This window comes from Thermobia domestica, chromosome 9 (assembly GCF_964235325.1).
Source record: "Thermobia domestica chromosome 9, izTheDome1.hap1.1, whole genome shotgun sequence".
Lineage (NCBI taxonomy): Eukaryota > Metazoa > Arthropoda > Insecta > Zygentoma > Lepismatidae > Thermobia > Thermobia domestica.
The window spans coordinates 11,251,476-11,276,108 of record NC_137462.1 but is presented as its reverse complement, the minus strand read 5'-3'; the positions used below and the strand labels follow the sequence as shown (position 1 = coordinate 11,276,108).

General features: G+C 36.1%; 2 protein-coding genes across 2 annotated transcripts in view; one reads left to right on the top strand and one right to left on the bottom strand.

Moving 5' to 3' along the window:
* Positions 1 to 2,538: 2,538 nt before the first annotated feature.
* On the bottom strand, positions 2,539 to 22,357 carry RpL23A (ribosomal protein L23A). Its single transcript, XM_081770612.1, has 5 exons — positions 22,199 to 22,357; positions 17,698 to 17,900; positions 13,306 to 13,433; positions 5,214 to 5,390; positions 2,539 to 2,711 (listed from the first exon to the last, which is right to left on the bottom strand). Exons 1-5 carry the CDS (start codon positions 22,236 to 22,238, stop codon positions 2,627 to 2,629), a joined length of 633 nt encoding a protein of 210 aa, XP_081626738.1. The 5' UTR covers positions 22,239 to 22,357; the 3' UTR covers positions 2,539 to 2,626.
* A 145-nt stretch (positions 22,358 to 22,502) lies between these two features.
* Positions 22,503 to 24,633, top strand: part of LOC145694412 (ras-related protein Rab-34-like) — a 51,769-nt gene continuing 49,638 nt past the window's right edge. The window contains exon 1 of the mRNA XM_081770611.1: positions 22,503 to 22,678. The gene's annotated coding sequence lies outside the window, so the exon portion shown is untranslated. The remainder of the gene's footprint in view (positions 22,679 to 24,633) is intronic.

Here is a 24,633-nt window from a genome sequence, read left to right as displayed (position 1 = left end):
AAGACCAAATAAAATTTTTCGTACTTCCTGCTGCTCAAGGCTGCCGAATTCACGCCCGGCGGGGAAGTAATTTTGTTCTTTACCTACAATTTAAAGCATAAAATATTTAAATATTTTGTATTGGCCTTCTCCGAAAGTGTCCGGCTTCTAGTTGGCCACCCAGTGTTAAAATGCAGGATTTAACTTGAAACGAACTAACTCACTATATGGCCTATGGAACCCGGAGATTCAATGCCGCGTTCACAAAAGCTCTCCACTGACTTCTATCCTTAGCTAACTGCATCCAGTTTCTACTTTGTATTCCAATCTCTGCGAGATCCATCTTAATATTGTCCTCCCATCTGCGCCTAGGTCTTCCTAATGGTCGTTTTCCGATTGGTCTTCCAGTCAAGACTTTGAAAGCGTTTCTACTTTCTTCCATTCTAGCTACATGACCCACCTAAGCCTCCTAGACTTGACGACCTTAACAATGTTGGGTAAACCATATAAATTATGTAGTTCCTCGTTATGAAGTTTCCGCCATTCCCCATTGCCGTACCTCTTGGGTCCGAATATTCGTCTCAGGATCTTGTTCTCAAATACTTTCAGTCTATACTTGAAACAAACAATATAACAAAAATGCAAATTGAACGCCAAAGCAAAGTATTTCCTTGATAAAGTTTCTTTCAACTGTATATCGTATATTACTAGAAGCTTGTATTTCTTGAGCATTATATTCATTAAATATGAAGGATAAGGGGAAAAAGCAAGGAATGTCCATGTATGCGCTACATCGGGTGCTTTGTCATAGCTGTTGGTGACTTGGTATACGCCACGCATGCGTAGATGTAGAAATGTCCATGTAAAAAGGGGCGAAAGATTTGACTAACCCTATTCTTTATTACGCGGTTTTCAATATTAAAACGCTGTTTTCTCGAAAATGCAGTTTTGTGACGTTCTTTCTTCCCCCCCCCCCCCCCCCTTACCCTTCATATGTAATTCTCAAAATTGGATCTTGTTTTTACGCCCTTTTTTCCAGTTTTTAGGTCTTTTATAGGCAATTTTTAGGTCTTCAACTTCCGAGCCCTAGTAATAACACAAATAAGATTGTCAAGGTAATGCACATCCAAAGTACCTTTATGTCGAACACTATGGTCATCATATAACGTATTTTGAACAAGTAGAAACAAGTTCAATAAACTGATAAACTTTTATCAAAGGATTTTATTTCGAGAAAGTGTTTGCGCAAATATTACATCGAATCATGTACACTTATGTCTAAAATTATTGTCGCATGTCTATAAATATGTTGTCCTAGGAATATAATTTAATAACGAATTCGCACGGTATTTCTTATAATGTTAGTATGTGTATAATCGGCAAAGACATGTATGTGGAAAATTTTATGTCAAAAGAGCTGTAAATAAGAACAATAAAACAAAAATTAAACTGTCCATTTAGCAACATTTCGTTTTACTCATTCTAATTTTCGTATTTATAATTCTTTTCCTATGAAATTTACTACAAATATACATTTCCCGATTATACACATAGTATCAGTATTAAAAGTATTCTGCAAAATCATTATCAAATTATATTCTTACTAGAAGACAGTTATAGATATCCGACAATCATTTTAGACATGAGTGTACATGGCTTCCAATAGGTATACAACAGATCAGATCACAGTGCCGTTTACAGTAATTTGATATCTCAAATCATTCGGGATATAAAAAAGATACATTTTGATATATTGCTTACAATGACGTACTTGTGAGAACTTTTTAAAACAGTTTTTGATTTACTTCGCTTTTGTAGTTACAATACTTTTAGGTAGGTGTAATTACAAGTAGTTCTCAAATAATTTTAAGCAGTGTTGCCAACTTTAACAGTTTTTGCTAATCTCCAGAACGATTTAAGGTATCAAATTGCTGTAAACGGCATCGTATTCGTCACATCTACTGAAAACCACCTAACCACTTTTTTCGAAGTAAACGCTTTTAAAAAATCAATTCCTTGATAACTTTGCTCGTCTTTATTTGAAATCCGTCATCTCTTGATAATAATATTAAACACTAAAGTATTTTGAATATGCATCTCTTCGTCTGTCTCATTTGTGTTACTACTGTTGTAGAGACCACCACAATGTGAATGTCTGAAAAAAAAAAAATGAAATCTTTTGAATTTTACGCCCCATAGTTATGCCGTGCGTGCTAAAGGAGACGGTGATGATGAGAAATGAGTGAAATGGTGGAATGAAGAAAGTGGAAGAAAATGGGAGAACCCCGAGAAAACCCACGCACACGGTTTTTGTCCACCACAAAGTCCATTTGGCGCGAGCTGTTGGATATTTGTGAAACTAGTCTCGCTTATCTTCTTAACATTGATAGCGTATTATTTAAGAGCCAAGATTCTGTTCTCGGTTCAGTTGCGCATTTACACTCTCTGAATATTTAATATAATTCCTGTTTTCTTTAAGCATATTAAAGCTATAAGGAGAAAATATTTGTGAATTAATTGTCGATTGACAACCTTTTAATAACACTAATAATAATGCACTTTTCAATTCTTATCGCTCCTTTATTACTTGCAGTAAAATCTGTACACCACTGTCCATCTGTCATAATATAAAAAGCACGTAAACAGTTTAGATTATTCCAATTTTGTTGGCTACATCTAGTGCATCATAATCTCTAGCCAACCTCACGTACGCTTTCTTCTTTCCATCGGGCCTGTAACACAAGAAAGAAAAGTTATCAAACATTTTCCTGGTAACTGAACTGTCGAACAAAATGAAAACTGATTTTTTTTTCTTTTTAACCACCAGATGTTAGTTTCCCATGACAATCAGGCAATAGCGGATTCAATTATTGTCACTGGCAATCAAATTAATTTTATTAATTACCGCTAACAATACTACAGAGGTACGTTATCAGATACGAATCAGCTGCGAAACTTATTTTATTCGAATTGTAACCACATTACAGTGAATTAATAAGCCAATACATTAATATCAAAAAACATCGAAGCAAGTTTCTGACAGCCTTTGACTCGACCCATAAATTATCGTGAACTCAACATGTTATTGAAGTACGAGGGCTATTCAGAATGTACCAGACATTTCGGCATATCACGGCAGCGGGGCTAGAGTCGCCATCTTGGTGTCAGAACGTTTCCACACACAGTACGCACATCCAGCTGTATTAGCATGAGGAATGTGACGCTCTTTCTGTATTAGTTTTTTCTTGGAAAAAAGCTAATTGAATTCCGCGATTCAAAACAAGCGCCGGGGAAAACTTAGCGCGAAGGTGTTGTTTTTACACAACAACGCACGTCCACACAGAGCCAAGCGTACTCAAGAGCTCTTGGATGGAAGGTATTCGATCACGTACCATACCGCCCGGATTTGGCGCTGAGCGACTACCACCTCTTCCCAGTAATGAAGACATGGCTCGCTACACAACGCTTTGATACTGACACCGAAGTGCATACCAGTGTAAGCCAGTAGTTGAAAAAATGAAATCTTTGAGTTTTACGTCTCACGGTTATGAAGGTTAGGCTAAAGGAGACGGTGATTATGAGAAATGAATGAAATGGTGGAATCAAGAAAGTGGGAGGAAACGGGAGAACCCCGAGAAAACCCACGCACACGGTGTTTGTCCACCACAAAGTTCACTTGGCGGGAGCAGGGTTTGAACCCGGGACCCCATGCACCAGAGGTGAACGCTCTACCACTGAGCCACCGCGGCCCCAGCCAGTAGTTGAAATCTTAGGCTGCAGATTTCTACCGTGACGGTATTGAAAAGGTGTGCTACGGTACGATAAGTGCCTTAATTTGCATGGCGATTATGTGGAAAAATAGCTTAAGAGTATGCCTTTGAAATGTATATAATTTGGTTTGTTCATTTTTTTTTCCAAAACGTCTATTACTTTCTGCACAGCCCTGGTACGTTCCCGAAATAGTACTTTTCATCCTAACAGTTGCAAACTGCGCCACAATGTTCTTTTCGACCAAAATCAGTTATGCCATTAGTTTTCAACCCTTTTTAAAGTGGGACTACTTCGAGTAGAATGTTCCACGGATTACACTTGAAAAGCAAATTTATGTACTTTTTTTTTGAACATATACCAGTAACCAGCATGGTTCTACGTAGTTTACAAACAGTGTTAATTGAAATTCTCTTAATTTTACATTGATAATACTAGAAGAAAACACACAGTTTTTTTTTTTTTTTTTTAAATCGTAGTTAGGGAAAGCTATACAGAACATTTTATATAAGACATTTGAAGATGCCACACATCTATCAGGTAGTCTAACAAGTAGTAAGCCTTTTGCGCATGAGATGGCGTTGTAGTGTCCCATATCGCACGGTATATGATTAGCAGCATATCAGTTGAAGCCATTCGACAGGTGTCGCTAGTAGCTGTACACAAAATGATGGAATTCTTACAATTAGACGTAAGGCAAAACGCCATGAAAATAAGTGAACTTTGCGAGAAGGGGATTACATTTTATAATTTTATATAAAACCGCAACTGGTGCGCACGTCCACGAAGAAATTAAATACGGACATTAGCTTAAAAACCTCTTTTCAAAAATTCCTTGATTGCTAGCAACACTGTTATAACACTTCAAAGTTCACGGTACAAGACTGTCGACACCCTGTACTTTGAAAATATTTAAGCATATAGTGACGGGGGTCAAGATTCTAATCTCTTCGACTAGAAGAATCAGGTTTTCTGTTATTCCCGCATATATTAATAATTTTGTGTTACAGTGGATGACATTAACGTGAGTTCTGTATTTTTTAAAATAAACAATTCAATCAATAATCGTCTACACCATGTTAAAAAAAGAACTGCTTGACTTTAAGGATTTTTTTTTCCTTTGGGGAATTAAAACTTTAAATGTATATTGTTAAAATCCCGATAGTATCATCTCCGGTGCCTATTGCAACCACTAATACTTACTGATATCCATAAAGTCTTGGTCCTCACATGTTACACAAAATAAAAACATTGGGATGGGAAGTTTCAACATGTTTGTAAAAATGGACAAAGACACAAATCATGACAATGTGATGTTTGTCAGGCTTTCATTTACTGTAATTCCATTTGTATGTTCGGGCAATATATCTGAACTATATTGTAATACATGTACACACGACGAAGATATTACAGTAACTACTATTATACACTGTATCGAAACTTTAAACTTGATTTTGTGAACCTACCTGATCAATGTGTTTACTTTAGCCACATCAATGTCGTACAATTTTCTTACTGCTGCTCGAATGTGTTGCTTGTTAGCTCGCGTATGTACAATGAATACCAAAGTATTATTGTCTTCAATCTTCTTCATTGCAGCTTCAGTTGTCAATGGATACTTTATGATATTGTAGGCATCCATCCTGGAAATAACACTGTCAGTTAGCAAAAGAGCGACAAACTTTATCAATGGTACAAGGGGCAAGTATAAATAGAGCACATCTTGGTTTTAAAAGACATTGACCACTCACCTTTCTTTAGAACAGTAATGGCCAGAAACCGTCTAAAAAAATAAAAAAAAAAATAAAAATAAAAAATGTATTTTAAACTCCATGCGTAACCGAAAGAACGTGGCGATCTACTGTAATATAACTGAATCGATATTTTTTTTAACTGTGAAAATATTTTAATTACTTACTGAGCGCATGAAATATATCTTTAATATATCAAATCAATCACCTAATAACGTTCCTGTTCAACTCTTTTCTCTTCCATTTCGAATTAAACACTCGATAACTTTTCTCCACCGATCTTCATTTTTTGGGGGAACTTTGAACAGAGTAGAGAACAAGACTCAAAGTGCTTCGTGTGGAGTATTGTGCCATATGTGTCAAAAACCAGGACACTATGCAAAAACAATGGGAAAAAAAAGTGGAAGCTTTCGAAATGTGGATATGGAGAAGAATGGAAAGAATCAGCTAGGTCCAGCGGAAAACGAATGAGATGGTGTTAGAAATTGTAGGGAAAAAAAGAACAATCCTAGATATTATTACGAGGAGGAAGACAAACTGGTTGGACATTGGCTAAGAAGGAACTACTATGAGAGACGTTTTAGAGGCTATGGTGGCAGGAAAGAGAGGGAGGGGCGAAGGAGACTGCGGAAGACCGTGGATCATGGAAGTTTCATAGTTGCAGCAAGTGATCTGCCAATAAAGGCAGAATACCTACGATTATGAGATTGCAGTGGAAATTATGAACATTGCGTAGATCTTGTTGATGTTTATGGTCGCATGCTTTTTCTAATAATTATAAGTAGATAGTAACACAATATATGTATGTAGTCCTAATGCTAGTGCACTAACACTAGGGCTAGCACATACATTGTTTCAAAGCAAAATGATGAGAGCTATCTATAACTACCGGGAAAAGCAGGCGACCATAAAAATCGATAAAAAATTAATAATTATCAGAGAAAGAGAGAGATATGTTGAAAAACAGTCTTAAGCTATTGTGTGCCCCTGAAGATGAATGACAGTGTTCCATTCGAAATATTGGAAGAACATCATTACAAGGTGAGTGGTTTGAGGTAGTGATTTTCTTTCAACTTTTGGATCTCAAGTCCATTCTGAAAGATAAGGCTGTTGGTAACGGGTCTATTTTTTGGAATATAAATATACACGATTACATAGGTTTTTTTTTTTTTTTTTTTTCAAATATTAATAGCTCAGGCCTTAATTAGCCTAGACCAAATGAAACAAGAAACAGGATAAAACAAAATTCAGAAAATGTACGTCGTATGCAAATTCAGGGCACACAACAAAATGGAAAGTGTTCCCAAAGTATGATCTTATTTTCTCCTGACCCACACTATATTATAAACTGGCCATTACTGCTTTAGAAGATCATATTATAACAATTATACGTACATTTCAATACTCTTGGCTTCAAATACATATTCTCACTCGCGAAAGATATTCACACTTATTTGGTTTAACTCTGTGCATACATAATCTTTCAAAGAAAGGTCAGTGGACGGATCTTTTTACTTTTCCTTTACAAGTGCTACATTTTCAGCAGCAACCACTCGTGTAACTCAGGAGAATTTCGTTATATTTTATTTTCATCAAATTTCAAAGAGATTCCCACAATAACGATTCATCATTGTTACACGTTTTCAAGTTTTACACAAAATACGATATCTTTAGTCGACTGTAATTATATTTCTTTACTTCTAATTGACCGCTTCAAGAAACTTTATATGAGCCCTATATATATAAAAATCGAGTCTTCATTATACATTACTCTCACTGTACAATCACAATGGCACATTTTACTAATCAAAGAGTGTGGCTAACAAAGCATTAGCCTTTAGCCCCAATTTAATCTCCCCATGAATTTGCTCGAACTTGAGTGCAATCGATAGCGTCGATGCATAGAACACGACTATTAAGGAACCAGAGTGGTCAGATGCACCGTTCCTGCGTTATCGCGTTCGAAAGTGTGGGATGCCACGAGATGACGCCAGTATTGAGGCGCAGCTGCGAAAATGAAATGAAATTTTTGAGTTTTACGTCCCACGATTATGTCGGTTAGGCTAAAGGAGACTGTGATGATGAGAGATGAATGAAATGGTGGAATGAAGAAGATCACCTCTTAACGCCTCGAGGGTATTTGTATAAAGTGTGAAGCTATCACGTTATAGTGGTCACATATAATTCCGTATTGTATTAAACTCGTTGTTGAGAGTCTGGAGCATGTACAGTAAGATGTTCACACGTGGCCACCATTATTTGGTACTTCTCTTACCACCACAACTGAGTTTGTTGTGCCCGGTCAACGATAGTTCAACGTTTCTCTTCGCATTGAAAATGCTTTCGATGATGAGGGTGTTTCTGATTGAGTTTCATAAACTAAAATACCTCGATGCCAGCACCATCTCGTGGCATCCCACACTTTTGGAATGACATATCTCAGGAACGGTGCATTTGACCACTCTGGTTCCTTCACAGTCGTCGTCTACGCATCGGAAGTTATCGATTGGAATTACGTTCCGGCAAATTCATGGGGAGACAAAACTGGAGCTAAACCTGGGCGCACTCTCTACAGTATTTTGACAATTTGATAACAAATCTGTCAATTACAGAAAGTAAGTACCTTCTTGGCATTTTAATCCTTATTAAGTTCGGTTTTCTACATTGGCCATCACATTAGAATTCATTACTTCCTAACTCAAGTATCTTACGGATAACTAGTACTTTCTGACTAGGGCTTAATACACTTCTTTATTAAAACTAAAGTGATGAAGACAACGATGAGTTTTCGAAACTGTAACACTTTAAATTTTAGTTTTAATAAATGACTGTATTAAGCTCTGGTCAGAAAGTGTTGGTTATTGGTGTTGGAAAGTGTTCAAAGTTACAGTCATTATGAACAGAGTTAAAATTCAAGTATCTCTCAATGAAGAGTCAAAAGCGAAACTTTGTACTTCCACAACAGGGCACGAAATGTTTCGTCTTTCTAGGTATTTCTTGCGTAAGAAAAAAAAAAAAAAATGGCGACTAGATTTGAAATTTCGTGTCTTGCTCCACAGGGAATCCAAACCTTTCATGCGAACTAATTATTCGGCCGAGAATCACAACTCGTTAGTCGCTCACAACAAACTACACAATCTACAATAGTCAAACTCACTCACCCTGAAATGCTTCCGTGGGAAACTCATTTTAATTACTTAACAACAGGTGTCTATTACCTTCTTATTAGATTATCAACAGATTAGACGAAACTATGAAAGCAGCGACCCCAATGGCATCGCCAAACTAAAGTTTCTAACAAGGAGTTTACTTTCGAATGTAGCTTTATCACAAAGCTGTAAAACACTATCTTATTTTGAATTATTGTAGAAACCTAAGACTATAGAGCTTTCCCCTGAAACAAAGGTCACTGTGATCTACATTAGGACAGAACCAAGACAGTAACGAACTAACTTACGAAACAATGAGGTGCACGAACTTTATACTACATGTCTGCAGATAATATGGCTTACAGAGGAATAAAGTTTCTTTTGTTAGCTAAGTACAAGTTCCTAGTTTATCTTTTTGTACCAGTATTAAATTGTATGTTTTAGTCATCCATCATCATTATAATTCTCGATCCCAGCATTTTTCTCGATCTCGATTTATATACAGGGTGGACCATTTCTCTTGATACGCCCATAAACTTTTAAATTAATAAATACAGAACACTGAAATTTCATACTACGCAAATATCGACAAGAAAACACCAATACAGTGGACTCTTTTTAATTCGAAGTCCAAGGGGACACGAAAAAACTTCGAATTATCCAACAACATTCATTTTCACATATATAACAACAAACAAACCAAAGTACTGTGCATCAAAAACATATTCATATGGTGTATGTAGACTTTACCTTTAAAGCAGCTTATTATTTGCGTGATCGAATACCGCAAACTAACAAACGACATTGACTCCACATAATTCAAACTACGTGTACAATGGAAAATATATTTACGTACAACATTACAACATACATTGAATAGCCTAAACAATTAAACACCAATAACAATTTGAATATTCTGTTCTCACTTTTAAGAAGTCGTAAACCTCATTTGCTTAAATTTGATTGTTTTTGTACGGTCAATAAATCTTGAATTTAATGTATTGCGTGGAATACCATATTAATAATATTTGGTTGACTTTATTGATAATTCATCTTAAATTTTCAACCAATTCTGAAACAAGATGAGATTGGCACACGTTCTCTATCTTTACTTCTTCCCCAACTCACCTTCATCTTTATCATCACATAGATTTTATATTTATCTTTTGTATTACTCTTCCCTATGGCTGCATCTGGATAACTGAAAACACGTTAAAACTCTATTTCTCTGTTTACATCTGTCCAACATTAAAAATTTTGAACTGTATTTACTTCGAATTATCCAAAATATAGGTTCAAAAGTTCGATTTATCCACGATTTTTTACTATTGTTTTCAATACAGTTTTCAAGGGGAATGGACTTCTGTTCGAATTATCCAATATTTCGAATTATCCAAGTTCGAATTAACGAGACTCCACTGTATTAAGTTATACTTTTTCAAATAGCACTACGTCAGGATAATTCATATTTCAAATCCACATATTAAACGATTATCTACAATATCTTTCTATACAATGTTAACTAAGGACGCTGCAATATTACAAACATCAAAAAACAACCAAATTTTAGAGGGTTCTACAACAGTAATTTTGGAGAGTACAAATGACACGGACGGGGTAACACACATCCAAAGTAAATTAGTGTCGAATTCTACGGTCATCATATGACGTATTTTGAACAAGTAGAAGCAACGTTACAAGGAACTAAAGATTTAACTTTTTTCAAAGATCTTCACTAACGCGGCAGACTACTAAAAATGATACAAAAGCTAACAGTTTTTCTTTTGCCCGTTTATCGTAAGTGAAAAGGGATAATGAAATGTAACTTACCACAATAATAGATAACGTTATTCTACACCCGAAAATACGAATCGGAAGAATTTTCACTGTTGCCATCCATAGAAATTACAGTGTGGCCAAAATATGAATTACCCCAAAATCTAGGTTGAGGCAGTGACTAGAAAAATGAACTCAACGGTAATTTATGACTTATCATGTTGTTTTGGCTTCTTTCTAATAAAGAGGAAGTTAATTTTGACAACTTTCTGTTTTATAGAATAAATAATAATTATTTAAAAAGTAGTTAATAAGAAGCCAAGACAACATAAGTCATTAATTACCGTTCAGTTCATCTTTCTAGTCGCTGCCTTTACCTTTATTTTGCGGTAATTCATATTCTGGTCTCACTGTAATTTCTATGGACGGCAACAGTGAAAACTCTTCCGATTCGTATTTTCGGGTCTAGAATAACGTTATCTATTATTGTGGTAAGTTACATTTCATTATCTCTTTTCAATTACGAAAAACGTGCAAAAGAAAAACTGTTAGCTTTTGTATCATTTTTACTAGTCTGGCCCTTAAAAAGTTTAAGTATCATATCCAGTTATATAACATGGTTTTTAATTGACATAAAAGATCATAGTACCGTTTGCAGCAATTTGATATCTCTGTTACTGATATAGAGGCCACCAAAATTTTGGATGTTTTGTGATGTTGCAGTGTTCTTAGTCTGAAGAAAAAATCTGATATTGTAAGTTTTCGTTCAACATGCGAATACGAAATATGTAATAATTTGACGCACTGCCAATTGAACAAAATCGAACCCCATGTTGGAAATGAATCTTTTCGTCACACGTATATATCGGCTAGGCTAAGGAGACTGTGATGATGAGAAATGAATGAAGAAAGTGGGAGGAAACGGGAGAACCCCGAGAAAACCCACGCACAAGGTGTTCGTCCACAACAAAGCTCACTTGGCGCGAGCTGGGATTGAACCAAGGATCCCATGCACCAGAGGTTGAACTTTGTTAGGTTGACTACGCTGTTAAATTGGTGGTATAACAAGATATGCCAAAATGTTTCCAAGGCGATATTTGCATGATACGGAGTATGAGTACTTAATGTCGATTAGTTAAAAAGTTACAAGGTTGTATAAATATAAATGATCCACCCTGTATATCCCAAACGGAAGTACCTATCGCTTTCAGATTTAAGAACTGAAGTTTAAAATACAGTGAAACCTGTCAACTTGGCCACCTCTCTAAGTTGGCCACCTGCTTATCTTGGCCTAGTTCGTCTTGAACCTGCATTTTCCCATAAGGCATTCGTTACTTACTACTCTATAAGTTGGCCACCTGTCTATCTTGGAAGTTGCCACACTGAAGCAATGTTTACCCTATGATGATAATGATAAATTTACCTGCGTATCTTGGCCACAAAAAATACAGTTTTGTTATTTTTCTTAACTCTTTCGAATTCCCATATGAGAGGCAGATGTTCTGTATTTGTGACTGGACAAAGAAGCATAGATTCGCACGATTTGTTCTTGGAGGTCAATGGCAAGAACACTATCCTAATAAAAGGGTGGTGAAGGAAGATGTGAATAAGAAAAAGAACGTACAGGAATTCAGGAAATGGTTGTACGTATTTGTTTACCCTGTTACCCTGTCTCTTTTGGTAAAACCATTAGCTATATCGGTTCCTTTCATCAGTGGGAACCTTTAGTAATTTCGGAAAATTCTCAAGGTTAAAGCTCAATTGTCATTTATTGGCACCTGACTGCATGTCAAAAGGTAGCGGAGGTTTTAAGATATGAATTCCCTCAAGATTTTCCCAAAACATCTTTTGCTCCGAGGGAAACACTTAAGAGGTAGTTAACTACAATATTAGAATGTGCATATCTGCCAAAAAGAATAAAGCAAATACGTCTAGAATGAACCACCATTCAGTGACAACTGAAAAGAAGTCATATAAATTGCATATGAATTTCTCAATTTATAACTTAGCTTTTCTTGTTTTCAATCTGAATAACTCAGTATGCTATAATATCAATTTCAATAAACTGCGTACATACACTTCTATTTCATGGTTGTTTGTGTTATTGTTCTTTCAATCCGAATAATCCAATGTACCAGACTAGTTTTCAGGAAGAGAAAGGTATGCATATATATATTAAACATACTATCAAGAGCGCCGATCCTGGGGGTACCGAGGGGGTCCGGGCCCCCCAAAGCTCATGTGGCCCCTATTTTATTTATAAGTATACAATATTTGGTATAATTTGAGTGCAATTTGTCTTAAAATATTCATATATATACACCTTCTGCATCTGAATGGGCCCCCCAAATTGACAGAGAAATCGGCGCTCTTGCATACTATAGTAATATTTTCTAGTAATGTATATTTTTATGATTACTCTATATACGTTATTTATAAGTAGCTGTCGTGCCACTGCTTATTAAAATTTTACAATCAAGTAATACTAGATATCCTATTCTAAAAATACACAAATCACACTTATTTTCTGTAAGTTGGCCACTTTTCGATGGAACCGATGGTGGCCAACATCGACAGGTTTCACTGTACTGTTAACAAGTTGTCGAATACAGAATATATTATGTAAAAAATATTTATTCTAGCTAATCTACTGTTAAATACGAAAGTAATACACTAATTTTTTCATGCAATATTATATGGATCTGGGATGTGAAAATTGAAATGGAAGTACTTTGAAGTTTGCACTATAGCCTACTTGTTCGATCAGATACCTCTAACGACAGAAGCTTTAATTACAGAGCGAATATGACGCATGTGTTACAGTCGTCTACTTGAGACGAGCAGATATGTAATTTAAGGTATAAAAGCACATATATACATACCTATTTCTCCTAGGAACTGATTTCCTAGGGTACTTTGGATTTCTTGGTGGCCTAAATGTTCTTGGCCTTCGGAAGTGCACATTTGTTCGGATTTTCCTAACGCGTGTGCCATGGACTCCTTTCAGCACCTGTAATTAAGTAATCATACACCTTTACTCTTTGCTACTAAATATCAAAACACTGAATATTCAACAAAGTGAATCAGTAGTTTGTTTTCAATATTTTCATGGAATTTCAAAGAGATTCCCACAAAGTATTTCATCATTTTGACTTTTAGTATTACATAATAATAATAATAATAATAAAGCACAGAATACAAAAGGTCGATATTATATATATATATATATATATATATATATATATATATATATATATATATGAAAATGAGAGAAGTTATTGCGATTGATATAGAAGTACATACGCTGGCTATTTTCGACGTATTCACGAACCCCCAGACATTTCTGGAAGTGACACAAGCTCCCGTGTATCCTGTGTACAAATCTGCTGCCTGAGAGTGCAGCCAGTCCAGAACTGTCTTCATTAGTTCACTGTCGTTGAAACGCTTCGATATTAGCAATTTTTTCAGGTGAAGAAAAGGGGGAAAAAATGCTGGGGACAATATCGGGGCTATGGAATACCTCCCCATCGAAATCGAATTATCTCAACAGTACGAGCAGTTCTGTGAGGGCGGGTGATGTCATGGATCAGCCTAGCATTCTTTTCCGCCGATTTTGCATGGTACGTCGGAACTGTACGCCGAAGATTCAGGATTCGAGAAGCTATTTGACGTGTATTCATTATTATTAATAATCTCTACCTTGAACCCCGAATGTCTGTTTTGTAGTGCATATCCTGCTATTGAACTGCCCATTACAACGTGATTATAGATTTTGTCCATCTGTATAAACCCATGTTTCAATGTGCACCTTATTTGACTTAATGGATAGAAACTTTGTATTCAAAAGTGATACACGAACTCATTTTTGGATACAAGGTCAGTGCTTATTTTGAAATTAGATATGTATCCTATAGCATCCAGTAGCAAGTAACCTATACCCAGAGTAGTTGTGTATAGAGAGAGAGAGAGAGAGAGAGAGACCATATTGTTGAAACAGAATGTTACAATTCTCATATCTGGGATATAAGGTAGAAGCCATTTTCTGTATTAAGTTCTGTTTATGGAAGAAAACCATTCAAGTAACTAAGTACTGGTTACGAATATATGACTTAATTACATGCCCACAGTTCTTCGCCAACACAGAGAGGTGTGTATTGACATATTAGAGGTGGTCTGAAAGGTTCCATTGAAAGACCCCAGTTATGCTAGTTTTAGTCTGCTGTAGCTATATGAACATCTTTTAAATAGGCAAATTATGTTTTATCTACACATTCTTGTGCAAGAGCAGACGCATTCCACCAAATCTTACATCTACAAGGGAGAATCAGAAACTAAGGTTGCAATGCCGATATCTGGAGTTTCGTCTGTTATAGAGGAATCAGGCGTGTGCAGTGGTTTTAATACATAGAGTTGGTAACATAGAGATTTAACCATCTGCCACCTACAAGGCTAGTTGTATGTAAACACAAATGGCGACTCATTTGGAAAACGGGTCTCGCGAAGAAGTCCGCTCAATTATTCGATTTTTGTGGGTGAAACATGTAACCGCAGCTGAAGCTCACCGACAGCTGGTAATGGTTTACGGAGAGATTGTAATGTCTCGTTACCAAGTCGCACAATGATGTCGAAAGTTTGCGGCTGGTTGAGAAAACGTCACCGACGAGAAGCTGATCACGTTCACCCGCTCCTGCACTTAAAGAAGCACCTAGGAGGCCGTCGCTTCGCTTCAGACCAGGAGGTGAAACACTTCATGACAATGGGGGTGAACATGAAAGGCCAGGATTTTTACCAGAAGAAAATCTTAAAATTTATTCCACGATGCGATAATTACTTGAACCCATATGGAGACTATGTCGAAAAACAACCTAATGTATATGCTATCTGTTGGTTTCACTGCAGGTTTTGTAACCGTATTGTCTGATCACTCTCGGACAGGACGCAGTCTTGTTAAAAAAAAATCTTGGTCACTTATCTCTCTTTCAAAGACGATATTTTTGCAACCACAGCAAAGAAATTCAAAGTGTCTCTAAATAATAATCTCAATTAGGCTAAGAAAATGAACATTTTATATCTAATTCCAAATGTTGGTTCGAGTACAGGTCTTTTCAAACACACGTCGGTGGCAGGCTTTTTTTTTGGGGGGGGGGGGGCACAAGACTGTACATCAACAGTTATTTTTAAATGAGACGAGACAAATATGCATTCGGCTTAAAAAAAAAAAAAAAAAAAAAAACTTAGTTTCAGTTAAATAAAAAGTATTCACACTACTACTGTCCCATTTCTCCTTTAACCTTTTCACAGAATCATAACAGAATCCAAAGATCACTACCAAACCTCTAGAACAATTATCTACAACTACAGCCTTTCTAATTCAAGTGTTCCTGTTGGTGCTGCTGTCAATTTCTGTTTTCCCGTTCCTTCCTCGAAAGAGGAGCAACAAGCTGTTGGAGCCGATCCTTCAGTAAGCGGATGTGGACAGGGTTACCACACTGACGGGCTTCGCTGTGCACTGTCTTGTTAATCATTTTATGTAGCTTATGATCTTGACTCGCCAAGACCAACCGACTGAATGACGAATTGGCAACACAACCGAAGTCATTCATTTTTCTTCCTAAAGCAAAGGGAAGGTTTCATCCGCAAGACGGTTGGCGGGAATGGGACCGAAATATGTTTCACATATTTTCCGAGGGCACACTTGAAATAGAAAGACTATCTCATATGAAACATTTATGTTGTTAAAAATAAATAAAATTTAAAAATCCAAAATAAAATGGCCACTTTTCAAATGATCTCAACCTGAGCAATATACACGATAACCATATGGGATATATCACCGACGAACGATTTCTAGATATTGGCGATATATGACCTTCCATTGTTCCGTTAAGGACGGTCATTTTCACACTTGTTTAAAATAAACACTACTAAAGAAGTGACGAAAGCTAATTGAAATGGATTGCTAAATATAGTTTAAAAAGCAACTTAAACAGAAATTTATCCAGCTGTTCTAACTGGGGCAACACTGTTCTAACGTCAGAGGGCTTTCTCAACACTACAAGAGTTCCGTAGCTGATAAAGGAATGTGGGGCGAGTGATAACCACTGTGTATTATTCAATCAAAAGGTAACGGTGCTATAAAGGAGAAAAGTGGAAACGTAATAACAATACGTTTCGAAAAGATGAACAACGTGCATAGACCAAGACGAAATGGTGCGTGGGCACAGCACCTAGGAATGTTTTCAGGGACTTGGTGACGCCCTTCTAGCCAAAATGAAGGAATTACTCACTTTGCGAGAAAAAATGAGACACAAGAGAAGTCAACATTATGGCGGTCCCTGTAGGACATCAACCAAGATTAACGTGTGACCGTGTACGACATCTTCCGAATGTGTGACAAAAGGTGATTACTAGAGCAACCCATATTATGTTTTATTTTTGGTTTAATTATACTTTATTTTTAACAAATTATGCTTTATTGTTAATTTCAATCATTTTTTACTTTAATTCTGTATAACGTATAATATTTACTATACCTTCTACGTTAAATATTTTAAATATCTTGATCTATTTTATTAATATTGTATGCAAACAGTTTCTTTCATATTTAATGAACTTTCTACTTAATACACTGTAAAGAAATATGCTTTACTCGACAATATACCGTATACAGAAAGTGCTCAAGTTCTAGAAATACCCATAACTTAGTGTGGAGTTCTTATATACTATTCATTGTTGGCGGAAAGTTTTTTTCTTTTCTGTAGGACATCAAAGGATTACAACTAAAAGTTTACAGAAGTAAAAATAAGCTTTCCATTGTTGCATTGTTAAGTTTTCAATGATTTTGCATTGTAAATATTGGTTTTAAATAATATTAATACAGTATGCTAAACTTGCAGTTAAACAGAATTTTCCAAGAATTGTGCTATATATTTTAAATTAGGTTTTATTTTCTAAAATGATGGTTTTAAAATTAGTTTCTTCTGGACCCTAAGACAACCACAACCATGTTCAAGGTACGAACCATATGTGTAAATTGCTATTATGCTTTTGGGTTGCTCTAGTGATTACACAGAAGGAATGTAACAGGTGTCCTTCCGTGCATAAAGCCAGGTACGAAGTATAACAATGTTGCATTTACTTTTTATTCAGCGTTGGTATGTCCAGTAGATCTTAGAAACTCTAAAATAATTAAAATTTACAATTGACTTTCTTTACGAAACATTACAAGCAAAGTTATTGCAATTATTCAAGAAATTGATGAAATATTTGCTTACCTTCTTCTGCACTTTCAGCGCCTTCTTGACCGCTGAAGTAGCCCTGGATTGTTTTGCTGCTGCCTCTTTCTTCGGCTTCTCTACCTTCTTAGGAGCAGCTGGAGTTGGCGCCGCTGACTTTGGCGCTGCTTTCTTCTCTTCTGCTTTCGGAGCAGGGGATTTAGTTTCTTTCGCTGGCGTTGAAGTTCCAGCCTTGCCCTTGGCTGCAAAACACGACAAATTACATTTGCATATCCCAGAAGGAAGAGTTTGTGACGACATTTTTGTTCAGATAAACAACTACATTTTTTGTACCCTGGAAATCTAATCGAAAAAAAATGAAATGAAATCTAAGTTTTAAGTCCCACCGTTATGCCGGTTAGGCTAAAGGAGACTGTGATTATGAAATATGAGTGAAATGGTGGAATGAAGAAAGTGGGAGGAAAAAAGAGAACCCCGAGAAAACACACGAGCACGGTGTTTATCAACCACAAAGTTTACACGGCGCGAGCTGGGATCGAACCAGGGACCCCAACCACCGGAGATGAACGCTCTACCACTGAGCCCCGTGCCCGCCTGTGAAAATCTAATCGGATGATTAATTTCCAGAGCACATCAAAAAGGTTACTGGTTACCAGCCTGTAACATGCCATAATAAGGTAAGCAAATATGCCTTGATAAGATAAGCCACATCAATCTTACCTACCAATTTCCTCGTGGAGTGTGGGAATATTTAATGTTGAACGTGGTTCGGATATATTTTGAGGAGTGCTCTATATGTTGGCGTACTTTTTTTGCTTGTAATTTTTATAATTGCATACGCTTAGTAAGAACAAGTTCAGTTGCGAAGTACTTTTCCTTTTCAAATAAAATAACTTGTGTTACAGTAAAGTGCTACAATAGGTCAAATGGGCAGAAATTTTATTTCATTTCAAGAATAAGACTTTGTGTCGAAATTTACTTCCCTGTTTTATTGGTGACCGGAGAAACGGCTCCCGAAATAAATGGTACACTACAGGTTACTACGTTACACGGTTGGCAAAAAATATGGTTTCTATTAAAAAAAAAAAAAAGTTTTTTTTGGGTTTAAACTTTTTTTTTGGCTTAATTTTAGGGTTCATAGTGGTCTGGTCTCCTGTAAATACTGAAACGTGACCAAAATCTCAATCATGTCCCTTTTTTCCTTTGTCAATTTCTCCATCACCTCTCTGTTTGTTTTGTTTCATCTTTTCTTCTTTTTTTCTTTCTTTTTGAGCTTCCTCCTTTCTTAGCTTTTCTAAGTGTTTTGTAGTTACGGTAAGCAGACTTAGCATGTGTAAGAAGCTTCTGAGTACGTGAAACCAGTTCTGGCCTATTTCCGAATTTCTTCATCCCAGACATTATATTTAACTTAGCATTGAGAGTTCTCAAAGCCATGAAATATTCAAATTCATCACCTACTCTTAAGAAGAACATGCAAGAAGCATAACACAAGACGAACATGATGAACCACACACACAACGTTGAACGGAGCGTTAACTATTACGAGAGAAAACAAAGACTATTATGATAGAAGAAAGAATAGACACAGAAGGGTTCTCAACCCCACCTTGAGAGCTTAAGCATCCATCAACCATCCACTGTGCTTTAGAAAGAATAAAAGCTGAAGTGAGAATAAAGCTGACTATTTCACATGTGGCAGAAAGTACTGAAGCTTTCAGAAGAGTAATGACTAACAAGTTTCTGCCTTTTTCTATTTATTTTTATATTTTTCTTAGTAACTGCCAATGCAAAAAAATCGCACGAAAAAGTCGCTTTACCTCCCAAAAAAGTAACTTTTAGTGACAAATTTGAAAAAAGTAACTTTTAGTTAAAAAAAAAAAATGCTATGAGCCCTGTAATTTGTTCTATGTACTTATATTACATATGGGCAGAAATAAGTTTGTTTCACCTTGGTATTATTACGCAACAACTGGATTATGCTGGAAGGAGTCACAAGCTTAAAGCGGAAGTCCAAACCGTTTCTCGACTTACATCCGAAACAAATTGTTCTCCATTTGAACTCGAAATCGGAACTAACTGGCCATAAATACGATGAGTTTGCCGACTCACTCACGAAGGACTCCTGATAAAAATACGTTATACTGATCTTTACATACTTTTAATATAATTGTCTAATTGTCAAGAGTCATTTCAGAAGGACAAAAAGATAAACAGTTGCACAAGTGAAACCATTATACAGAATTACAGAGTACAGAATTTCAAAATACTGCAGAGTACAGAAGAACTAATTAAGTCGAAGTTAGTTCATCCGACTTTTATTAGTCCAAGTTAAAGAAATACAACGACTTAAGTTGCTTATCAGTAAGAAAAGTGAATTAAGATAAGAATCATTTCAATCCACTTTGGCTCTGACCCATTTATTTTATTTATTTATTGAACAATTTCCCAGATACAGCATAACTTTGCCATTTTACACAGGGACATGCTAACAAAAGAAAGAAAAAAAAAACAAGACAACAATAACAACATAGAGAAAAAAAGAGTGTAAAAGTAAAACTATTCCGTCAAAGCTCGTTTAATTGCTCTTTCAAACACTGGGTAGCTCGAAAAAATGTCCACACCAGTTGTTACTTGATTATAACTGTTTGGTATTCTATAAAAAAGAGACCTCTGTATAACAGCCAACCTAGGACGGGCAAGGTGGAATAGGTGGGTATTCCGAGTGATGCGGGAAGGGACACGTAAGGATAGTTCCTGAAGTAATATTTCCGATCTTAAGGTTCCATTAACTATTTTATGATAGATATCAAAAATACTTTTGATTTCAGTAAATGCCTCTCGTGGGGTTTGTACGATCCCCCGTCCCAAAAAAAAAGTACGACATTTCGATGTATTTTATCAGTAGTAAACATTATTAAAACGAAACCATATCTAGATTTTTCTTTGATGCAATTGCATAACAATAATAATAAACTATAAAAAATCACGAAAGAAACATTCATAAACTTACACACAAAAATGTTTGATACGTAACAAACATAGTGAATGTGGGCCTACCAACATAACAAATACTGGACAATCTTACCAAAAAAGTAGAACAGTCTGCGGAAGTAGTGCCAACTTATTTAATCCGGAGAACATATAAACACAAAAACTATATTAAAAGAGTATTATTACTAAGAAATCTTAATGCAACCTAACTTGTAGCGATCACCTACCACAGCCGACCTAACGCCAGGATTTGAAAAAGTTTTTTTTTTTTTTTTTTTTAAAGCCCAATCCACCTGGGCCCATATGTTTTTTTTTTTTTCGGGTTTAATTGGGCTTCCTCGAAATATTTCAATATTTCAAGATTATCGTTGTCACAAATTGCAACAATTCTCTATTTACTGCTGTTTTGAAAAAATGGCCACCAATTTGAAATTTTACGTTTGATCGCCGCCAAAATGTGTTGCCATCAAAGGTAATAAAAAATAATGCTAATAGTTTTACGAATGAACTACATATTTACTGGTAGTACTTGCACCTATGGCCTTAAACCCGTCAAACGTATATGAGATAACGTCCCTCGGCATCGCCGAGCACACTAGTATTTTCTAAAATATAAAATTGCGTATTTTACTTAAAATAGACTATAAGCATCATCCATTCATTAATTTGTTTTATAATTATCTCAAGCTAAGGCATTTTTTCTAATTCATTCTATGCAATCAGAACTTTATAAAGATGTTATGTTGAATCTCTTAACGTGATAGCATCTAACTCGCCCAAGGAAAGTCCAAAACTTGATAGAAATCACTTTCAATGTGATCACCGCAGTTGTACTAATAATATACTAACAGAAAGCTCAAAAACCCAGGTGGGTCCACTTGGGCAAACCCTGCCTAACGCTACTGACCTATATGGGGGGGGGGACTTGTGTTCTACAACCTTCCCCACATGGGGTTCTAATAAGCCCAGCTGCGCCAAACCAATGTAACAAGGTGTGAACAAAACGGGTAAACTTTATAACACACATTTTAGCTGCACATCGATAGGCAGGACCGTTTTAGAAGGGTATAATAGAATAGAGTACAGTAGAGTAGGGTGGGGTTGGGTTAGCTTAGGGAAGTTTGTTCCCATTTTATTAGAATTAAGTGATATTTCTCGTTTCTGCATAAGGATACCAACTACAGCGGATAATGTAAAGTTAACCCAGAAAATACTCATACATGTATATATGAAGTACCAAATTATTTTTCAACTACCGGCTAACACCGACGTTGTTTGGCAGTATTGCATCAATGCCACCTGTGCTTTATGAACACGTTAACTTTGACATTGAGTTATTTCATTAGCTCATTCCAACTTCCATGATATGACCGTGGAAATATCAATAAAGCACATGGCTAGAAGGTCCGACGTGGAGCAACCACATGGCGCTCTACTCGCACCCGAACTTTATTTTAAAATACTAGTATTTATATTTAGAAAATTTTACAGATTATTTTGAATTATACATTCCATCACAACAAATTAATCTATACGTATAACATTTTACCTGGAGCAGATTTCGCTGCATCCTTCTTCTTCGGAGCCATTTTAATTCACGAAAGTCCACATGCAATGCCGGAAAAGGATAGAAGAGCGACGAACGGATGAGCTTGATCACACTGTTGCCAGGCAAGAATTAAAATGCAAGTGATCAGTGATAAGTTTTCCTAAAGTGGAAAATCCATGATTCGAAAAGAGAAACGTAGTGGAAAATAGTTAAAATTAATTCAGAAAGAAAGAATTCATAATATTAAATGAAAAAGTAGTCTATTTAACTACTTAATGTTCCAAAATGAAAGGAAATTCATGGTCAGCTTGATTAAAATAGGAAAATTCATTCTGAACCATGTTGTCAAGTCGACTACAGTATATGAGAGACGCGTTGCGCTGCGGATGACTCACGCTGTGTATAGAAAAACTTCTGGTTAGTGTTTGTAAACAAAAAGAATTCCGTCAGAAGAAATGTGTTAGGAGGTGAAACTGAAAGGTAATAGTTATCAGGTTCTTAATGTATAAAATGTTATTTTTCTTGGCCAAATGAAGTTATATAATTTGATTATAGAAGTTATATATTGTGCGATATACTTTTATTTACTCTATTATAAGAGCGAATTTATCTAATTTGAGGAATGTGCATGTAAATATACATTATGTTCAGATGAATTGTATTTGCATTAAAAGAGGTTGTTTGGACTTTCTTCTCAAAAATACATAAAGATGAGGAATAGGCATGCGGATAGCGACATTGAGGATAGTCCAGTATAAAGGGAAAATTATTATATCACATAGAGTAATATTCAATTAATTTATGCTAGTGGGAAATGTGTAGTACAGTAATAAAGTAGAAGCGTGCTGTTATGTAAGTCTCCGTACGATCAGTTAGTTCATTGGCTGGATTATAGTTCAGCGTCCCTTTCAGCAGTAAGGTTCTAGACTACTGGTCCCCCTTCCCATTGAGCTGTAATGAAGACAGCAAACAATGATCTGCGGAGCTGTAACCCACCTTCACTCGCTGACGCTCGCTCGACAATACTGTGTCTATTAAATATATACCGGTAGAATTTAGTACAGAAAGAAACCAATCCAGCTACTATAATACATGGGGGACCGGTAATCTAGAACGTTCCCCACATGAGCACTGGCAGGGAATTGAACCAGAGTCTCCACCACCAAAGGCGTGTATGCTAACCACATAGATGGAGCTCTCAAACATTATAAGAGATGTGTGCATAACGTATACATTTCCACGTAATCGCAGATTGAGATTAAAGGCCCATACATGAGTTAATTGCATATATTTTCTTTTTTTTAAAATTAAATTTACTGTTTATACCTTAAACAATCATTTCTGCTGTATTGACTTGAATTCCTAGGTTCAGATTTACTTTAGGAGGATTTAAGTGTAAATATGCTATAAAACCTCGTGTGCAAGAAACACTAAACAACTTGGGATAGAATCAAGGTAGGCGCACTGGAGGATTCCCATGAGGTAACGCGCCACTAGGGAGTAGGCGCGTTAGCGACGGTGAGTATACACAAACACGAAGATGGTGGGAAAACGCTGTATATGGCATAAAAAAATATTACGTATTGAGTTATGTAGTTGTACGTTAATATGGATGTTAGAGCATATGTTTTCATTGCTGTTCTAAAATAACATAACACAATACTTACGTACATTTTATAGGTAGGTGTGTGGATCCCTTAACTCTAAAATACTTGTATAGTTGCGTACTATGGTTAACTCACTGCTTTCAGACATTCATTTCACCTTACTTCGTTGTATATCTTATGGAGAAATACGTGCTTAACAGATATAATTTCATTAATGTATTTCTATGTAGATACGCTTCTCATTGTTAAGAACCGACATCTTTTGATTATTTACACAGTAGCCTATTAAAATATTGTTTTAAATTTGTTCTGTAAATTTTGCAAATAGACCTATGTGGATCTGTATTCTTATTCCGCGCTCCAACATGTTATATGCACTTGTGTACAACGATATTGTAAGACTCAGTGACTTGAAGCAGCACTCGCCCTTGCCCTAACATTTTATACTATTAGACTGTTTTCACTGTCTCAGGTCCCTACGCTTTGCAGTAGACTACGAAATCTTTTTCTTCATTTGTTTACTTTTTAATTATTGAACTTTAGCATTATTTAGCACCAGGGCTATATCAAACGTTAGTCTGCAGTCTAAAGAGGAATCGAATCCGGGACCCAGACAGACGCGCTACAGATAGCTGTTTTGCATTGAAGGTAGGCTCACATCCACTAATCTCAATTGGGCTTCTACTCACTTATTTGATTGGACTCAGACGGTCGCTCACTAACCATTCTATTATTGAGCTTGGTTGGGCCGTTTCAGTTTTACGTTCCTCGATTATGCCGGCTAAGCTAAAAGAGACGGTGATGATGAGAAGTAAGTGGAATAAACAA

Coding starts and splice junctions, on each gene's coding strand:
- RpL23A (XM_081770612.1), bottom strand. CDS start 22,238: ATGGCTCCGAAGAAGAAGGATGCAGCGAAATCTGCTCCAG. Junction 17,901..22,198: donor TGCAGCGAAATCTGCTCCAG/GTAAAATGTTAT, acceptor CGTGTTTTGCAG/CCAAGGGCAAGGCTGGAACT. Junction 2,712..5,213: donor AAAGTAAACACATTGATCAG/GTAGGTTCACAA, acceptor CTTGTGTTACAG/GCCCGATGGAAAGAAGAAAG.